A 13,758-nucleotide genomic window follows, 5' to 3' on the forward strand; every position below is an offset into this window, starting at 1 on the left:
GTACCGTGGAAATGAAGCGTAAAAACTGTCTTAATGTCTAGCGAGTCTCAAACCAGGCATCTGTCAGCTCCAATGTAAAAATTAAACAATCCAGCAAAGATCTTGTAGCTTTGTTTTTGGTCCAAACTCATCCCAGAAGCCCTGGAACTAGTTTCCCCTTTTTTTTCTCTGTTTTCAGTTGGGTTTTACACCACTAAAGTGTGATCCTCCCTCATCTTCAAAAGACAGTGTTCTGGTGGGTTTCTATGGATTGTAATTATCTTGGTTAAAACCACACCAATTCAGCTGGATGTCAGAATAATTAGGTCTTTGAAATGAAGACAATATCAAGAGTTAAAATGGTACGAAGTGGAATGAATGATGAAAATAAATTCAATGAAAACCTTAGGTGACCTTGCTTTTCCAGCTTCTTCCTCTGCCATTTTGTGATTTTCTTTAAAAACAAAAATCTTCTGTAAACTACTGTTCCAGCAATACTAAAAATGTAAAATGAGGAGATGCAGAAGACAAATGCTCAAAAATATTTAGATGATGTATGTATGTTTGTGTCTAGGTATTACTGAGATGCGGCTGTGGTCGCCTAAAGGTTATACTATTTGTTCAGCCTGGTTCTTCAGTATAACGGATGGGTCGAATGAAAATGTATTATTTCTCGCGCAGCAGATATAAAGACTTTCTCCATCTGTGTTTGCAGGATGTCAGTGAAGTTACGATTCGACACACCTGCCGATGGCGGCTTGATCCCCAGGAGTAGCTCCTTCACTGGATTCAACTCTCTGACTGGACGGAGGCAGTAAGCGAACAACTCTTTTTCCTTTCAAATTTTTCATCGTTTTTCTTAAATGGCATAAGGAAGTGCAGATTTGTTAGCTGATCAAGATGAGCAATAGGTGAACCTAAGTTTGCATTCGGCTTTCATTGTAACAAGAGGACACATATGTGCAGATGATGTGCTGAAAAACATAGTTGCACTTCACACGTCAGTCACGTATTTCTGTCGTTTTCTTTGATTCATTGGGTGGAATTTTTCTGCAATACATTCTGCAATACCAAGGCATGCATTACACATTTTCCAAGATTAAAAACATTATCGGTATCGTTTGGCATTCCTTTTATTGTATTGCACAAATTAAACTGCAACACAGGGACAGAAACCACCTGAATAAGACATCATTGACTTTATAGTGTCAAATACAACTTGATATAGAATAGTGTCCGTAGCTGACGCATGAATTAATTCATTCTAGGTTGTGCCATGAATTAAATCAAATCTTTTTCAACATTCTCCTAAATTTTTAATATTCACTAATCTATGTGTTTCATTGGATTATTTTAAGAAATGCTTTGTGTCACAGACAAAAGCGTTGTTTTAAGATATGTATAAAGAAATGATGGTGTCTATTTAACTCCTTTATCTGACTAGATAGATATTTTGTTCAGTTGTTAAGTTCTGAATGACATAAGGCTCATGGGATTACTTTTTACTGAGACAAGAATCCACCTGTTTTGGCTTTTCAAAAGACCAAAACAGTTTTCCAATATGTCCAAATCAATTGATTTGCCAGCTGAACAAAACAGGGACTCATGTTTTAGATCTATTTTGTGCAGTATTTATCACGCTGACAGGAAGCAGGCCGCAGAGACAAGAAAATACCATCTTTTATTGCCCTTCAGGATCCAAAGCAGCCACAGCTAAACTGTCACATGTAAGGAAATCCCTCAGCTGAGCCTGTTACTCATCGAGGGCAAGTCAGTGAAGGCACCGCAGGTCCCGATGTAACATGTTAGTGGGGGAAGAACAAACACACATGTCTGCCTACCCAAGGGACAGAGGAGACAGACAAAATGTCAAAGACACTGCCGGAATGTACTTCCTGTGTGTGTGCACGGGCTTGTTTACGTTTCTATTTGTATCAGCGTTTGGTCATTTTCCTCCACCACCCTTGTTTTTCATAGGATCATCGTGCATTGACATTGAGAGCTCCAATTATTGGAAAGTTATAAAACTAAAAGTTATACCACACTCAATAATATAATTATTGTCAGCATGAATTCCAATGGAAACTGGGCTACTGTAGGTCAAAGAAGGAGAGGAGAAAGCGTGTTCGGAAGCAGAGAGAGAAGAGAAAAGGCAAGAGTCTGGGACTGAGAGTAGGGACTTTGAGTATTGGGACTGTGACAGGAAAAGGTAGAGAGTTGGTCGACATGATGCAGAGAAGGAAAGTGGATATACTGTGTGTCCAGGAGACCTGGTGGGTGAGGTAGTAAGGCTAGACGCTTAGGAGCAGGCTTTAAGTTGTATTGTCATTGTACTGACAAGAAGAGAAATGGAGTAGGGGTTATCTTGAAGGAGGAGTTTGTTAGGAATGTTCTGGAGGTGAAAAGAATATCAGATAGACTTATGTGTCTGAAAATGGAAATTGAAGATGTGACGCTCAATGTCATTAGTGGCTATGCCCTGTTGGTGGGATGTGAGTTTGAGGAGAAGGAGAAGTTCTGTAAGGAGTTAGTTGAAGTGATGCAGAATATCCCAAGATGAGAATGGTAAATGGTGTAGGTTTCAATGGACATGTTGGTGAAGGCAATAGAGGGGATGAAGAAGTGATGGGCAGATTTGGTATACAGGATAGGGAGGGACAGAGGGACAGATGGTGGTAGACTTTGAAAAAATGATGAAAATGGTTGTAGTGAACACCTTTTTCCAGAAAAAAACAGGAACTTAGGGTAACTTATAAGAGCGGAGGTGGGAGCACGCAGGTAGACTACATCTTGTATACACAAGGTAACCTGAAAGAGATCAGTGACTGCAAAGTAGCTGTAGGTGAGAGTGTCGCCAGACAGCATGGGATGGTGGTTTGTAGGATGACTCTGGTGACAAGGAAGATCAAGAGGACAAAGGCAGAGCAGAGGACAAAGTGGTGGAAGCTGGATAGGGAGGAGTGTTGTATGGTTTTCAGGGAGGAGTTGAGAATGGCTCTGGGGGGTCAGGGAGAGCTTCCGGATGATTTGACAACTACAGGTAGTGTTATCAGGGACACAGGTGGGAAAATACTTGGATTGTCACCTAGAAGGAAAGTAGATAAGGAGACTTGGTGATGGTGTGAGGAAGTGCAGGATTACATAAAGAGAAAGCAGTTTGAAGGAGTGGGACACTGAGAGGACTGAAGAGAACAGACAGGTGTATAGGGAGATACAATGTAAGCTAAAGATAGAAGTAGCAAAGGTAAAACAAAGGGTGTACAATAACTTGTATGCTCTGTGGTACTGTAAGGAGGGAGAAAATGATCATGCAGGTTGGCAAAACAGTAAATTATGATGGAAAGGATGTACAACAGGTCCGGGTGATTAAGGATCGAGAGGGAGATGTATCGGCAGATGCTAGAAGAGTGACAGGACGATGGAAAGAGTACTTTGAGGAGCTGATGAATGTGGAAAATGAAAGCGAGGCAAGGGGTGAAGAGGGGACTATTGTAAACCCCAAAGTAGCACTGATTAGTAAAAGTGAAGTGAGGAAGGCATTGAAGAGGATGAAGATTAGAAAGGCAGTTGGCCCTGATGATATACCTGTGGAGGTGTGGAAGTGTCTAGAAGAGGCAGCAGTAGAGTTTCTGACTAGTTTATTCAACAGGATCTAGAGAGTGAGAAGATGCCTGAAGAATGGAGACAAAGTGTGATGGTGCCCATTTTTAAGAATATGGGGGGGGGGGTGCAGAATTGCAGCAGCTATAGAGGGATAAAGTTGATGAGCCATACTGTGAAGTTATGGGAAAGAGTAATGGAAATTAGACCGAAATTAGAAGAAGAAGAAGAAGAAGAAGAAGAAGAAGAAGAAGAAGAAGAAGAAGAAGAAGAAGAAGAAGAAGAAGAAGAAGAAGAAGAAGAAGACCAAGAGCAGAAGTCAGCATTTCTGAAGAGCAGTATGGCTTCATGCCTAAAAAGAGTACTACAGGTGCAGTATTTGCTTTGAGAATGCTGATTCTCTATGCTAATCCCTCTGGAGAAGGCCAGAGGGAGCTGCATTGTGTTTTTGTAGAACTAGAAAAAGCATGACAGGGTGCCAAGAGCGTAGCTCAGGTATTATATGAGGAAATCTGGAATGGAAAAGAAGTATGTTAGACTGGTGCAGGACATGTATGCTGGCTGTGAGACAGTGGTGAGGTGTGCTGTAGGGGTAATGGAGAAATTTAAGGTGGAGGTTGGACTCCATCAGGAAAAAGTGTTGATTTTTACTGTATGTGGTGGGACCAGGTGAGGCTTGGAGCAAGCGACACATCTAACCATTTCTGAGTTCAGTAAACACGATCAATGTTATTTTGTGTATGCACTTTCAAATATAAAGTGGGACCTGATATGAAAGTTCTTGAGGACGCATTAACCTGCAATGGTCATGTTTTCCAAAACATCAACAAAATTTGAACCCAACCTTCAATTCAAAGGTGTCCTCCCAAAACGATGTCATCGTCCCAATTATTTTAACATTATCCTGAGACAGAAGCGGTCTAAATAATGAATCAATGAGATTGTTGATCTGTGTGTTCAGGCCATCCTCTGCTCGTAACTCGCTTCGAGCGAAGGCCATCACCGGGAGTAAGAGTCCAAGAGCCCACTTGTCTCCCAGTAGAGCAAGAAGCTCTATCTGGTCACTGCAGCCCGAACAGGTGGACGGAGTCTTCCAGGCTCTACGCAAAGGACTCAAGTAGGTGATGTGTGAGTAATTTAAAGAGGCCGACATCATTAAACACTCCGCTTACTCAAGGTTGTGACTGTACAAAAACTGTAAGGGAGGGGAGACAAGTGAAATTCAACATTAATCATATTAAAATGACAATGCAAACATTTCACTTTGTGAGTCTATATTTTACTGAAAAATGTCATAATGATAAAGCATAAGTATAAACCAAAAAATGCATTGTTGAGATAATTGATATTCACAGTTGAAAAGAACCATACAGATGAGGCATCCTATGTTGCTGTTTAAACTATGATATAACAACTTGATGACGTTGATGATGGAGTGCTGGCCTTTTGTAATGTATGGGATGAAGAATGCATCCCCAATGCTTTCTAAGACTCAAACTGAGACATGTTTGTGGGTGGGCCCCGCTGTAAAGGGAGCACCTGGAGGGACATCAGGCTGAGATGGACTTTCTGTCGACGCAGCAACGAGACACCAAGAGGAACTCCAGACTGGTGAGGGTTTTTTTTTTTGTGCGTGAGTTGATATTCTACCCGGCAACCATAATGGAAATAATGGGCAATGTATATTTGCTTCTTTTCCAGGCTTTTCTCTATGACCTAGAGAAGGTAATTCTGATTATCATATCTTGATTTATCCTGAGTATTTTTTTCATTTTGCAACCTTTTTTTTTTATCTCCATGTAAACAAATAAAAGGACATCAAACCTCTGATTCTGTTTTGTTTCCACAGGAGATCAGGGCGCTGGAGCGACACATTCGGAGATTAGAGTTTCAAATCAGCAAGGTATATCTGACTGTTTTCTTCAGGGAAACATACACTTGAGTTAGCCTTACTACCAATCGGACTTAAGTAACGCAAAACACCAAAAACAATCGAGATCTGTGGCCTGTTTTCACATCATGAATGTTTGCGTGCACACAGGTGGAGGAGCTCTACGAGACCTACTGCATCCAGTGGAGGTTGTGCCAGGGCGCTGTCAACATGAAGAGAGCCTTCTCTCTGTCCCCGTCCAGCCGAGCCTCCAGGGACAGTCTGCTGGAGCTCAACCGCGACCATCGGCACAGCGTGCAGGTACGGGACGTCTGCCAGGAAACAGCTCTTACAGCTCAGAGAGGATAAATCCTTCAAAGAAACTCTTTCATTAAATCCAGTGCTACTATTTAGCTATGTCAATCTGACGGTGATTTCACAAGAACGCAAATTAAAATGCAAAAGGTAAATATTTCCAGGCAGTGAGGATAACAATGATGAGGCTAATCTGTATTTGCTTTAGACATTTAAGAGATATATATTGATTTGATTCTTGCCAAAATGTGAAAATAATAAATACGTCAAAAGATGAATGATAAAGAAATCCAAAACAATAATGAATAAATGAAAGAAAATAAAAGAAAATTAGAATGTTAAAGAACAAAAAGTTTAAAGAGCAAAAATAATCTGAATTTTCTCATATGGAAAATTGTGCCTTAAAGGGAGAGAGTGATGAAGTGTGAATAAAAGTTTCATTTTCACAATTAAACCATTAAAAAGTGAAAAGGACTGCGCACGTGCAACAATTCATCGCTGCCGGGGCCAGAAGTCACAGAGGTCAAGGTCGCAGAGGGTGTGTTCGCTTAGCATGTATTACAACAGTGAGCAACATCTTCTCCAAAGGATTCCCGTCCCTCCAACATTCTTCCCCTCCCAAGTTGTCTTTTTTGTGTCAATCACCATGACAGTTACACACAAAGATTTGCAGATTGTATATTGGCTTTCTCAATCTCTCCTCCAAACAAATCCGAATCATGAACAAACTATCAAAAAAGGAGAGGACATTCGGGTCAGGGACAAAATCACGTCAATTTTATTAGAAATCTGAGAAGTGAACTGAAAATCTTTCTGTATCAAAAGGGAAGTGGGATATGAAGAGGAGAGTGACCATCTGTCTGATATCATGGAAAATATTAGAATATAAGAATGAGGAGAAATGTCTCATGAGATTCAACTGATTGAGAGTCTAATTCTACTTTGAGATCTCAGTGACCGTTGTTTTAATTTTATTGTGTTTGCTACTTTGCTCTGCAAATCTCAGGAAATGAGGCGCAAACTTTGCTAGGAATTAGCAACAAATCCCCCCAAAATGGATGTGATTTGAAAAGCAGAAATTCATTTCCTGAAGGCTGAATTAACTTATCAGGGATGCATTTTGTTTCCTCCACATCTTCTTCGTCCAAAGGACATGTCAGCGATGGAAGGGGAGCTGGAGATTCTCCTCGGGGAACTGCACATCAAGATGAAGGGTACATGTCCCCACTGCGAGTTGCCAGATGTGTGCTCCCTCCGGCCCTTTGAAAGACTGTGTTTGTCCTGCAGGTCTGATCGGCTTCGCTCGCCTCTGTCCCGGGGATCAGTACGAGGTGAGCTGCGACTCCTGCCATCTTCATCACACCTTCCCCCGTTTGAAACAGCCAAAACTTTACTGAAAGTAATCTTGTATCCTGAGCATCTAATTTTTACATCTTACGTCTTCTTCCTCTCCTTTCGGCTTTTCATCATTGTTACTGTTTCTAGTCCATACAGCATCACTGGTCTCACCACTGTCTTGCACACCTTTCCTTTCATTCTGGCTGATAGCCTTCTATCACATAGTACCCTGACACTTTTCTCCACCCATTCCAACCTGCTTGAACCCGTCTCTTCCCCTCTTTTCCACTCTCTGTTGCTCTGGGCTGTTGACACCAAGTACCTGAAATTCTCCAACTTCTTGATCTCCACTCCCTGTAGCCTGACCATTCCACCTGGGTTCCTCTCTTTCACACACATATATTCTGTCATGCTGCGACTAACCTTCATTCCTCTCCTTTCCAGCACCTGCCTCCACCTTTCTAGATTTTCCTCAACCTGTTCTCTGCTCTCACTACAGATCACAATGTAATCTGCAACGGTCATGGGCCATGGTCCATTCTTGTCCATTCCTGTCTGACATCAACCTGTCATCACCACTGCAAACAAGAAGGGGCTCAGAGCTGATCTCTGATGAAGTCCCACCTCCACCTTGAACTTCGCTGTTACCCCTACAGCACACCTCACCACTGTCTCGCAGCCAGCATACATGTCCTGCACCAGTCTAACACACTTCTCCGCAACTCCAGACTTCCTTAATTAATATCAGAGTTCCTCTCTTGGCACACTTCATCCTCTTCAATGCCTTTCTCACTTCACTTTTACTAATCTGTGCTACTTTGTGGTCTTTGTGGTCTAGTCAGCTCTTCTACCCTTGCCTCTCTTTCATTTCCGTCATTCATAAGCTCTTCAAAGTCCTTTTTCAATCTTTCCATCGCTCTTCTAGCATCTGTCAATACATTTCCCTCTCCGTCCTCAATCACCCGGACCTGTTGTACATCCTGTCCATCATAATTTACTGTTTTGCCAACCTGCATGATCATTTTCTCCCTCCTTACAGTACAGCCGAGCATACAAGTCATCGTACACCCTTTGCTTTACCTTTGCTACTTCCATCTTTACCTTACACTGTATCTCCCTGTACTCCTGTCTGTTCTCTCAGTCAGCTCCATGTCCCACTTCTTCTTTGCTAACGGCTTTCTCTGTGTATACTCCTGCACTTCCTCATTTAATCACCAAGTCTCTTTAATAAGTTGTTCTCCTTATCATCTACTTTCCCTCCAGGTGATACACCAAGTACTCTCCTACCTGTCTCCCAGATAACATTAGCGGTAGTTGGCCAATCATCTGGAAACTCTCCCTGACCACCCAGAGCCTTTCTCAACTCCTCCCTGAAAACCACACAACACTCCTCACTTTTCAGCTTCCACCACTTTGTCCTCTCTGCTCTGCCTTTGTCCTCTTGATCTTCCCTGTCACCAGGGTCATCCTACAAACCACGACCTTATGCTGTCTGGCTCCACTCTCACCTACCACTACTTTGCGGTCACTGATCTCTTTCAGGTTACCACATCTACCCGCATGCTCCTACCTCTGCTCTTATAAGTTACCCTATTTTCCTGTCTTACTGGAAAAAAGTGTGCACCACAGCCATTTCAATCCTTTTTGCACAGTCTACCACCATCTGTCCCTCGGCATTCCTATCCTGTATAACAAATTTGCCCGTCATGTCTTCATCCCCTCTTTTGCGTGCACCAACATGCCCATTGAAGTCTGCACCAACTACCACTCTCTCACCTCTGGGGATATTCTGCATCAATTGATAGAACTCATTCCAGAACTTCTCCTTCTCCTCAAACTCACATCCCACCTGCGGGTTATAGCCACTAATAACATTGAGCATCGCACCTTCAATTTCCAGTTTCCTAACGAACTCCTCCTTCAAGATAACTCCTACTCCATTTCTCTTCTGTCAGTACCATGATAGCACAACTTAAAACATGCTCCTGAGCTTCTAGCTATACTACCTTTCCACCAGGTCTTCTGGACACACAGTATATCCACTTTCCTTCTCTGCATCATGTCGATCAAGTCTCTACTATTTCCTGTCACAGTCCCAATACTAAGAGTCCCTACTCTCAGTCCAGACTCTTGCCTTTCCGCTTCTCTCTGCTTCCAAAAACGCTTTCCTCCTCTCCTTCTTTAACCTACAGTAGCCCAATTTCCGTCGCTACCCTGTAGGTCATAGAACCAATGGCAGTCGGTTTTACCCGAGCCTCGACTGATTCGGTATGGGATTATTAGATTTGATTTGCATGTTTGATTTTGCCAAAGGCTTTACGCTGGATGCCCTTCCTGAGGCCACCCTCTGCATTTATCCGGGCTTGGAATCGGCTCAGGGAGACCCTGGCCTGTGCCGCCCTGAGGCTGCATTTAATTTTTACATCTTACTGCTAACCGCAAATTGACACAGGTGGTGGTGCGACTGGATCGCCAGCGATGGAGGATCAGAGGGAAGATCGAATCAGACGATATCCAGTCTTGGGATGAAGAGGAGATGATCTTCCTCCCGCACATCCATCACAACTTTGAGATCAAGGTCAGGAACCGGGAGACCAAACAAAGGCCCCGGCCTTCGACATTAAATGATTGGTGTAAAGGCACCAGATGAAATGTTCTCTGGGATTCCAGAAGGGTAAAGAAGTAAAATATGGCATTGAGAAAGTCAGACGTGAATGAACATTGCTTGAAAATTGGAAAAAGAGTTGGAAAAAAATGTTGAAATAATGCAAAACAAACTTATTTCCCTCTCTAAGCGTGAGCTATTTTCAATATCATTACAGGTTTTCAGGCTTGTGTGAGGTATCACTCCTTTAACGCAAAGATTTCTGTATCGACCAGCAATAAATGTCTGTCAACATCAAAAAAGATTCAATATAACTTTTTTTTCCATTAATGGTCAGTGTTTATTGAGCTTTTCTCCATAAATCAGACCGTAGGAGCGGTTGGTCGATGCCCACCAGCATTTCCCCAACCTGATCAAATGAAATAGATAAAATACGAATATGAATACCGGATGTCATGTTCCAGGTGATGGAGGCAAAGGGTCTGGGTTGGCTGCTCGTCGGCATGGTAACATGTGCCAGCGCTGACTTCTTCGTGGCACGGCCTCAGCTGATGCTTGTGGACGTCACCCAGTTAGGAACAATCAAGTTGCAGCTGGAGGTCACCTGGAAGTAAGAAAATGTGCAAATACACACACACACACGCAGCTAAAAGAGGCCTTATAACACCTTATACTCCCTGGAAAAAAAAAAAAAAACATTTCCAATATAAGTTTGCAGTGGATAAGTCAGTATACTGGTTAATCAGCTTCACTTCCCAACATGCTGACATATATTATGAGATTTAGGAATAGGAAAAGGTGATGAAATAATGGTTCCCAATTTTCTTGTTAAGTGCAAGGCCTGGGTTGCCGGTGGAGACGAATAGGAGACAGAAAAAGTAACACAGTGAGAAAATTAAAAAAACAGTACAAGGGAGACACTTTGCCTGACTTGTTGGTGTTATTTAACACCCCATCCCCATAATCTCACACACCCACGATCCTGTTGCGTGTGTGTTCTCAGCCCGTTCGACAGCACTGAGAAGATGCGTCCATTGTCCGTCAGCAGGTTGTCGGTATCAAGCAGAAAGAGTTCGGTCTACAGCTGGACCGCTCCCAGCACCCCTTCCTTCACCGAGAAGTACTTCGTAGTGAGTGCACCCACCACCCCCCCGTCATTGAGAAGCACTTCATATGTATGATGTATGTGGGATTAGTCCTTAATATTTGAAAAAAAGTGATCTTCATCAGTGGCATCGCTGAAGTTTTTCCTCTTGCACTGCTCCTCAGTGATCCTCAGACGCTGACATTAAGAGAAAACTAATGACTGATTATGTTATTAATTGGTATTATGAATATGGGTGCTGTAAATTTGGTGTTATAATACATGGACAGAATTTCACGATTCTATTGTAGATTGGATGGAGGGGTTGGGAGGGCAGACTGGGACACCTGTGCTGCACATGATGAAGTCTTAATTTTATAATTTGTAGTTGGTATGATAGGAGCTGCAGTGCATCAGTGTCACGTCTGGTAACAGCGTCTCTACCCCCCCGCAGTCCATGGTGCAGCACATGCGGGATCGGGACGCCTCCCTCTCTTCACTTGTGTCCAAGAGTCGTCACGACCGAGTGGACGTGTCTCTGCTGAGTTACCTGTCCCATCCATCCCATGGCCCGGGAGCCCAGAGCCCCCACAGCTTCAGGTTCGTCCAGCGGTTACCTGTCTCCATCCTCTCCAGAGCTGGAAATTTTAAAGAAGTGAAATGTTTGTATTGATAAACATTTGATCAATCAGGATTCAGTGTTTCAAAAGATAATGTGCATTTGCTTGCAGTTTCAGTTTATACTTCACGCTTTTGTCTCAAATGACCTTTGACCCTGCAGTCTCTCACGGAGTCACAGCTTCAGTCCAGGAACAAGCCTGGGGGGCAGCCGGAGCCGGCTGTCTCTAGGGGAGGAAGAGGATTCCCTTCAGGAGGATCCCTGTGAGGAAAACGAGGGCGGAACAGGAGCGGAAAAAAAGGAGGAATGGGACGGCGTGTTTGGCGAAAAATCAGCACCGGGGGAGAACAAAGCTTGCTCCCCACAGATGTGAGAAACGGAGTTCTGACCACACTGCGGAGTGGGAGGGTTTTTAGTCCGACTCAGTTTTCCCAAACTGTGGTGATTCACAGCCTGACACGGGGAGCGTGACTGTGATAAAAATGAAAAGACACGTTTCTTCCTGCAGGTCCAGCACCCCTGACATCCTGAGGAAGAACACGGCTGGAGAAACAGACCCTCGCACCGACGGTGGAGCACTGGGACGGGAGCCGGGCAGTCAGCAGGTACACCACCTGCAACCTTTAGTTATTGTGTTTGCGAGCAGGAGTTGGATGACTGTCCTCCCCCTGCCCAGGGTGAGAAAAAATTCAAACTACACTGCTCAAAAAAATAAAGGGAACACTTAAAAAACACATCCTAGATCTAAATGAATGAAATATTCTTATGAAATACTTTGCTCTTTACACAGTTGAATGTGCTGACAACAAAATCACACAAAAATGATCAATGGAAATCAATTGTATCAACCCATGGAGGTCTGGATTAGGAGTCACACTCAAAATTAAAGTGTAAAAACAAACTCCAGGCTGATCCAACTTTGATGTAATGTCCTTAAAACAAGTCAAAATGAATCTGTGTTGCTTCCTGAGTGGACACTATGATTTCACAGTTACATTGTGTTGTTCAAGTGTTCCCTTTATGTTTTTTGAGCAGTATATATGGTAACAATACTGGTCGCACAAAACTGCTTACACACTGATCATAGGTTCATAAAATACAGATTTTCAAGACAGATTGATTTATTGCACTTTAAAAAGAAAAAAAAAAAATAGAAAAAATTCCCTTAACTTCAAACGGGTAGGAAACCGCTTTTTTATTCTTTATTATTCATCATTCTATCAAAATAAATTCAAGTTAAAATGTGTTAAACATAGATCAGCCTACTTCTGTCTGTGAGGTCATAATTTTGACCTTCAAAAGGGCTTGTCGGAGCTTAAAATGTTCTGCTTCCTCTTTTACTTTTTGATACTTATATCTACAGTTGATGTAAAATCATCATGATTGTTATGAACCAGGACAGTAACTGTCCAATCAACCTCAATTTTTGATCTTGAGAAATGGACAGGAGGGGATTCACATGTCCAACCTCCTGTGTCATCCCCCCCAGAAAACCCAAAATCCCGTTAGATGTTCTTCACCAGCCTCTCCTTCGGAACCTCCTCTACCTCCGGCTGCAGCCTCCTCGTCGCCATCGGCAGCAACCCCGTCCTTGGGAGGGCCCATGGGGAACAGGGCCCGGCAGAGGGGCCAGGCCCTCCAGCTTGGAGCCCTGATGGCAGAGCTGGAGATTTTACAGAGCCAAAGCTGCTCTGAGAAGGAGCTGCGAGTCCTGATCAAGGAAATCCTGCACCTGTCCACCATCTTGAAGGTATCTAGATATGTCACACTAATGCCTTTTTCTTCTTGTTTTCCTTCAAGGGTCGCCGCAGTGAATCGACCTCCTCCATCTAACCATATTCTTTGTATTCCCTTCTCTCACAACATCCCAAAATCTTCTCACTGGCCTTCTTGTAGCGCTCTTACCTGGCAGTTCCAGGTTCCCTATCCCTCCTTACTCTGTGTCCAAACCATCTCAGTCTGACTTTACCTCCAAAACATCTAACATAAGCTGTTCCTCTGATGGACTAAGAATCAGAATACTTTATTGATCCCCAAGGGGGAAATTGCTAACTCATTGCTGACTCATTCCTGATCCCATCCATCCTCGTCACTCCCAAAGGGAACCTCCACCGTTTCGTCTCCGCTACCTCCAATTCTGCTTCCTGTCTTTTCCTCTGGAAACCAGACAGCATCGATAATTCCCAATACAGTCTTTTACACCTGTCCTTTCATTCTGGGCGATTCTCTTTTATCACACATCAAACATGACGCTTTTCTTCACCAGTTTCGGTTATGAAAGTCATGGGTTTGATTCACATATTTAGTCCGACACAGGTTTTACACAGGGTGTCCTCCTGGATTTAGCT

At 43.2% G+C, this 13,758-nt stretch overlaps 1 protein-coding gene across 6 annotated transcripts in view; it reads left to right on the forward strand.

The window, feature by feature from the left end:
* ripor3 (RIPOR family member 3) overlaps positions 1–13,758 on the forward strand; it is a 50,146-nt gene that overhangs the window by 25,639 nt on the left and 10,749 nt on the right. For 2 of the 6 annotated variants that reach the window (XM_086150180.1, XM_086150183.1), the window contains exons 2-16: positions 695–793; positions 4,541–4,696; positions 5,112–5,190; positions 5,281–5,304; positions 5,429–5,482; positions 5,621–5,770; positions 6,915–6,978; positions 7,052–7,095; positions 9,555–9,680; positions 10,172–10,317; positions 10,711–10,837; positions 11,246–11,391; positions 11,573–11,779; positions 11,919–12,087; positions 12,900–13,160. In XM_086150180.1, the coding sequence (XP_086006306.1) occupies positions 696–793; positions 4,541–4,696; positions 5,112–5,190; positions 5,281–5,304; positions 5,429–5,482; positions 5,621–5,770; positions 6,915–6,978; positions 7,052–7,095; positions 9,555–9,680; positions 10,172–10,317; positions 10,711–10,837; positions 11,246–11,391; positions 11,573–11,779; positions 11,919–12,087; positions 12,900–13,160 (1,851 nt within the window). In that variant the 5' untranslated portion in view covers position 695. Of the gene's footprint in view, positions 1–694; positions 794–4,540; positions 4,697–5,111; positions 5,305–5,428; positions 5,483–5,620; positions 5,771–6,914; positions 6,979–7,051; positions 7,096–8,871; positions 9,371–9,554; positions 9,681–10,171; positions 10,318–10,710; positions 10,838–11,245; positions 11,392–11,572; positions 11,780–11,918; positions 12,088–12,899; positions 13,161–13,758 lie in introns of those variants that run through there. The other 4 variants (XM_086150177.1, XM_086150179.1, XM_086150178.1 and 1 more) reach the window with 3 other exon arrangements.

This window comes from Fistularia commersonii, chromosome 7 (assembly GCF_037954325.1).
Source record: "Fistularia commersonii isolate RoL2024-O1a breed Wild chromosome 7, RoL_Fcom_v1.0, whole genome shotgun sequence".
Lineage (NCBI taxonomy): Eukaryota > Metazoa > Chordata > Actinopteri > Syngnathiformes > Fistulariidae > Fistularia > Fistularia commersonii.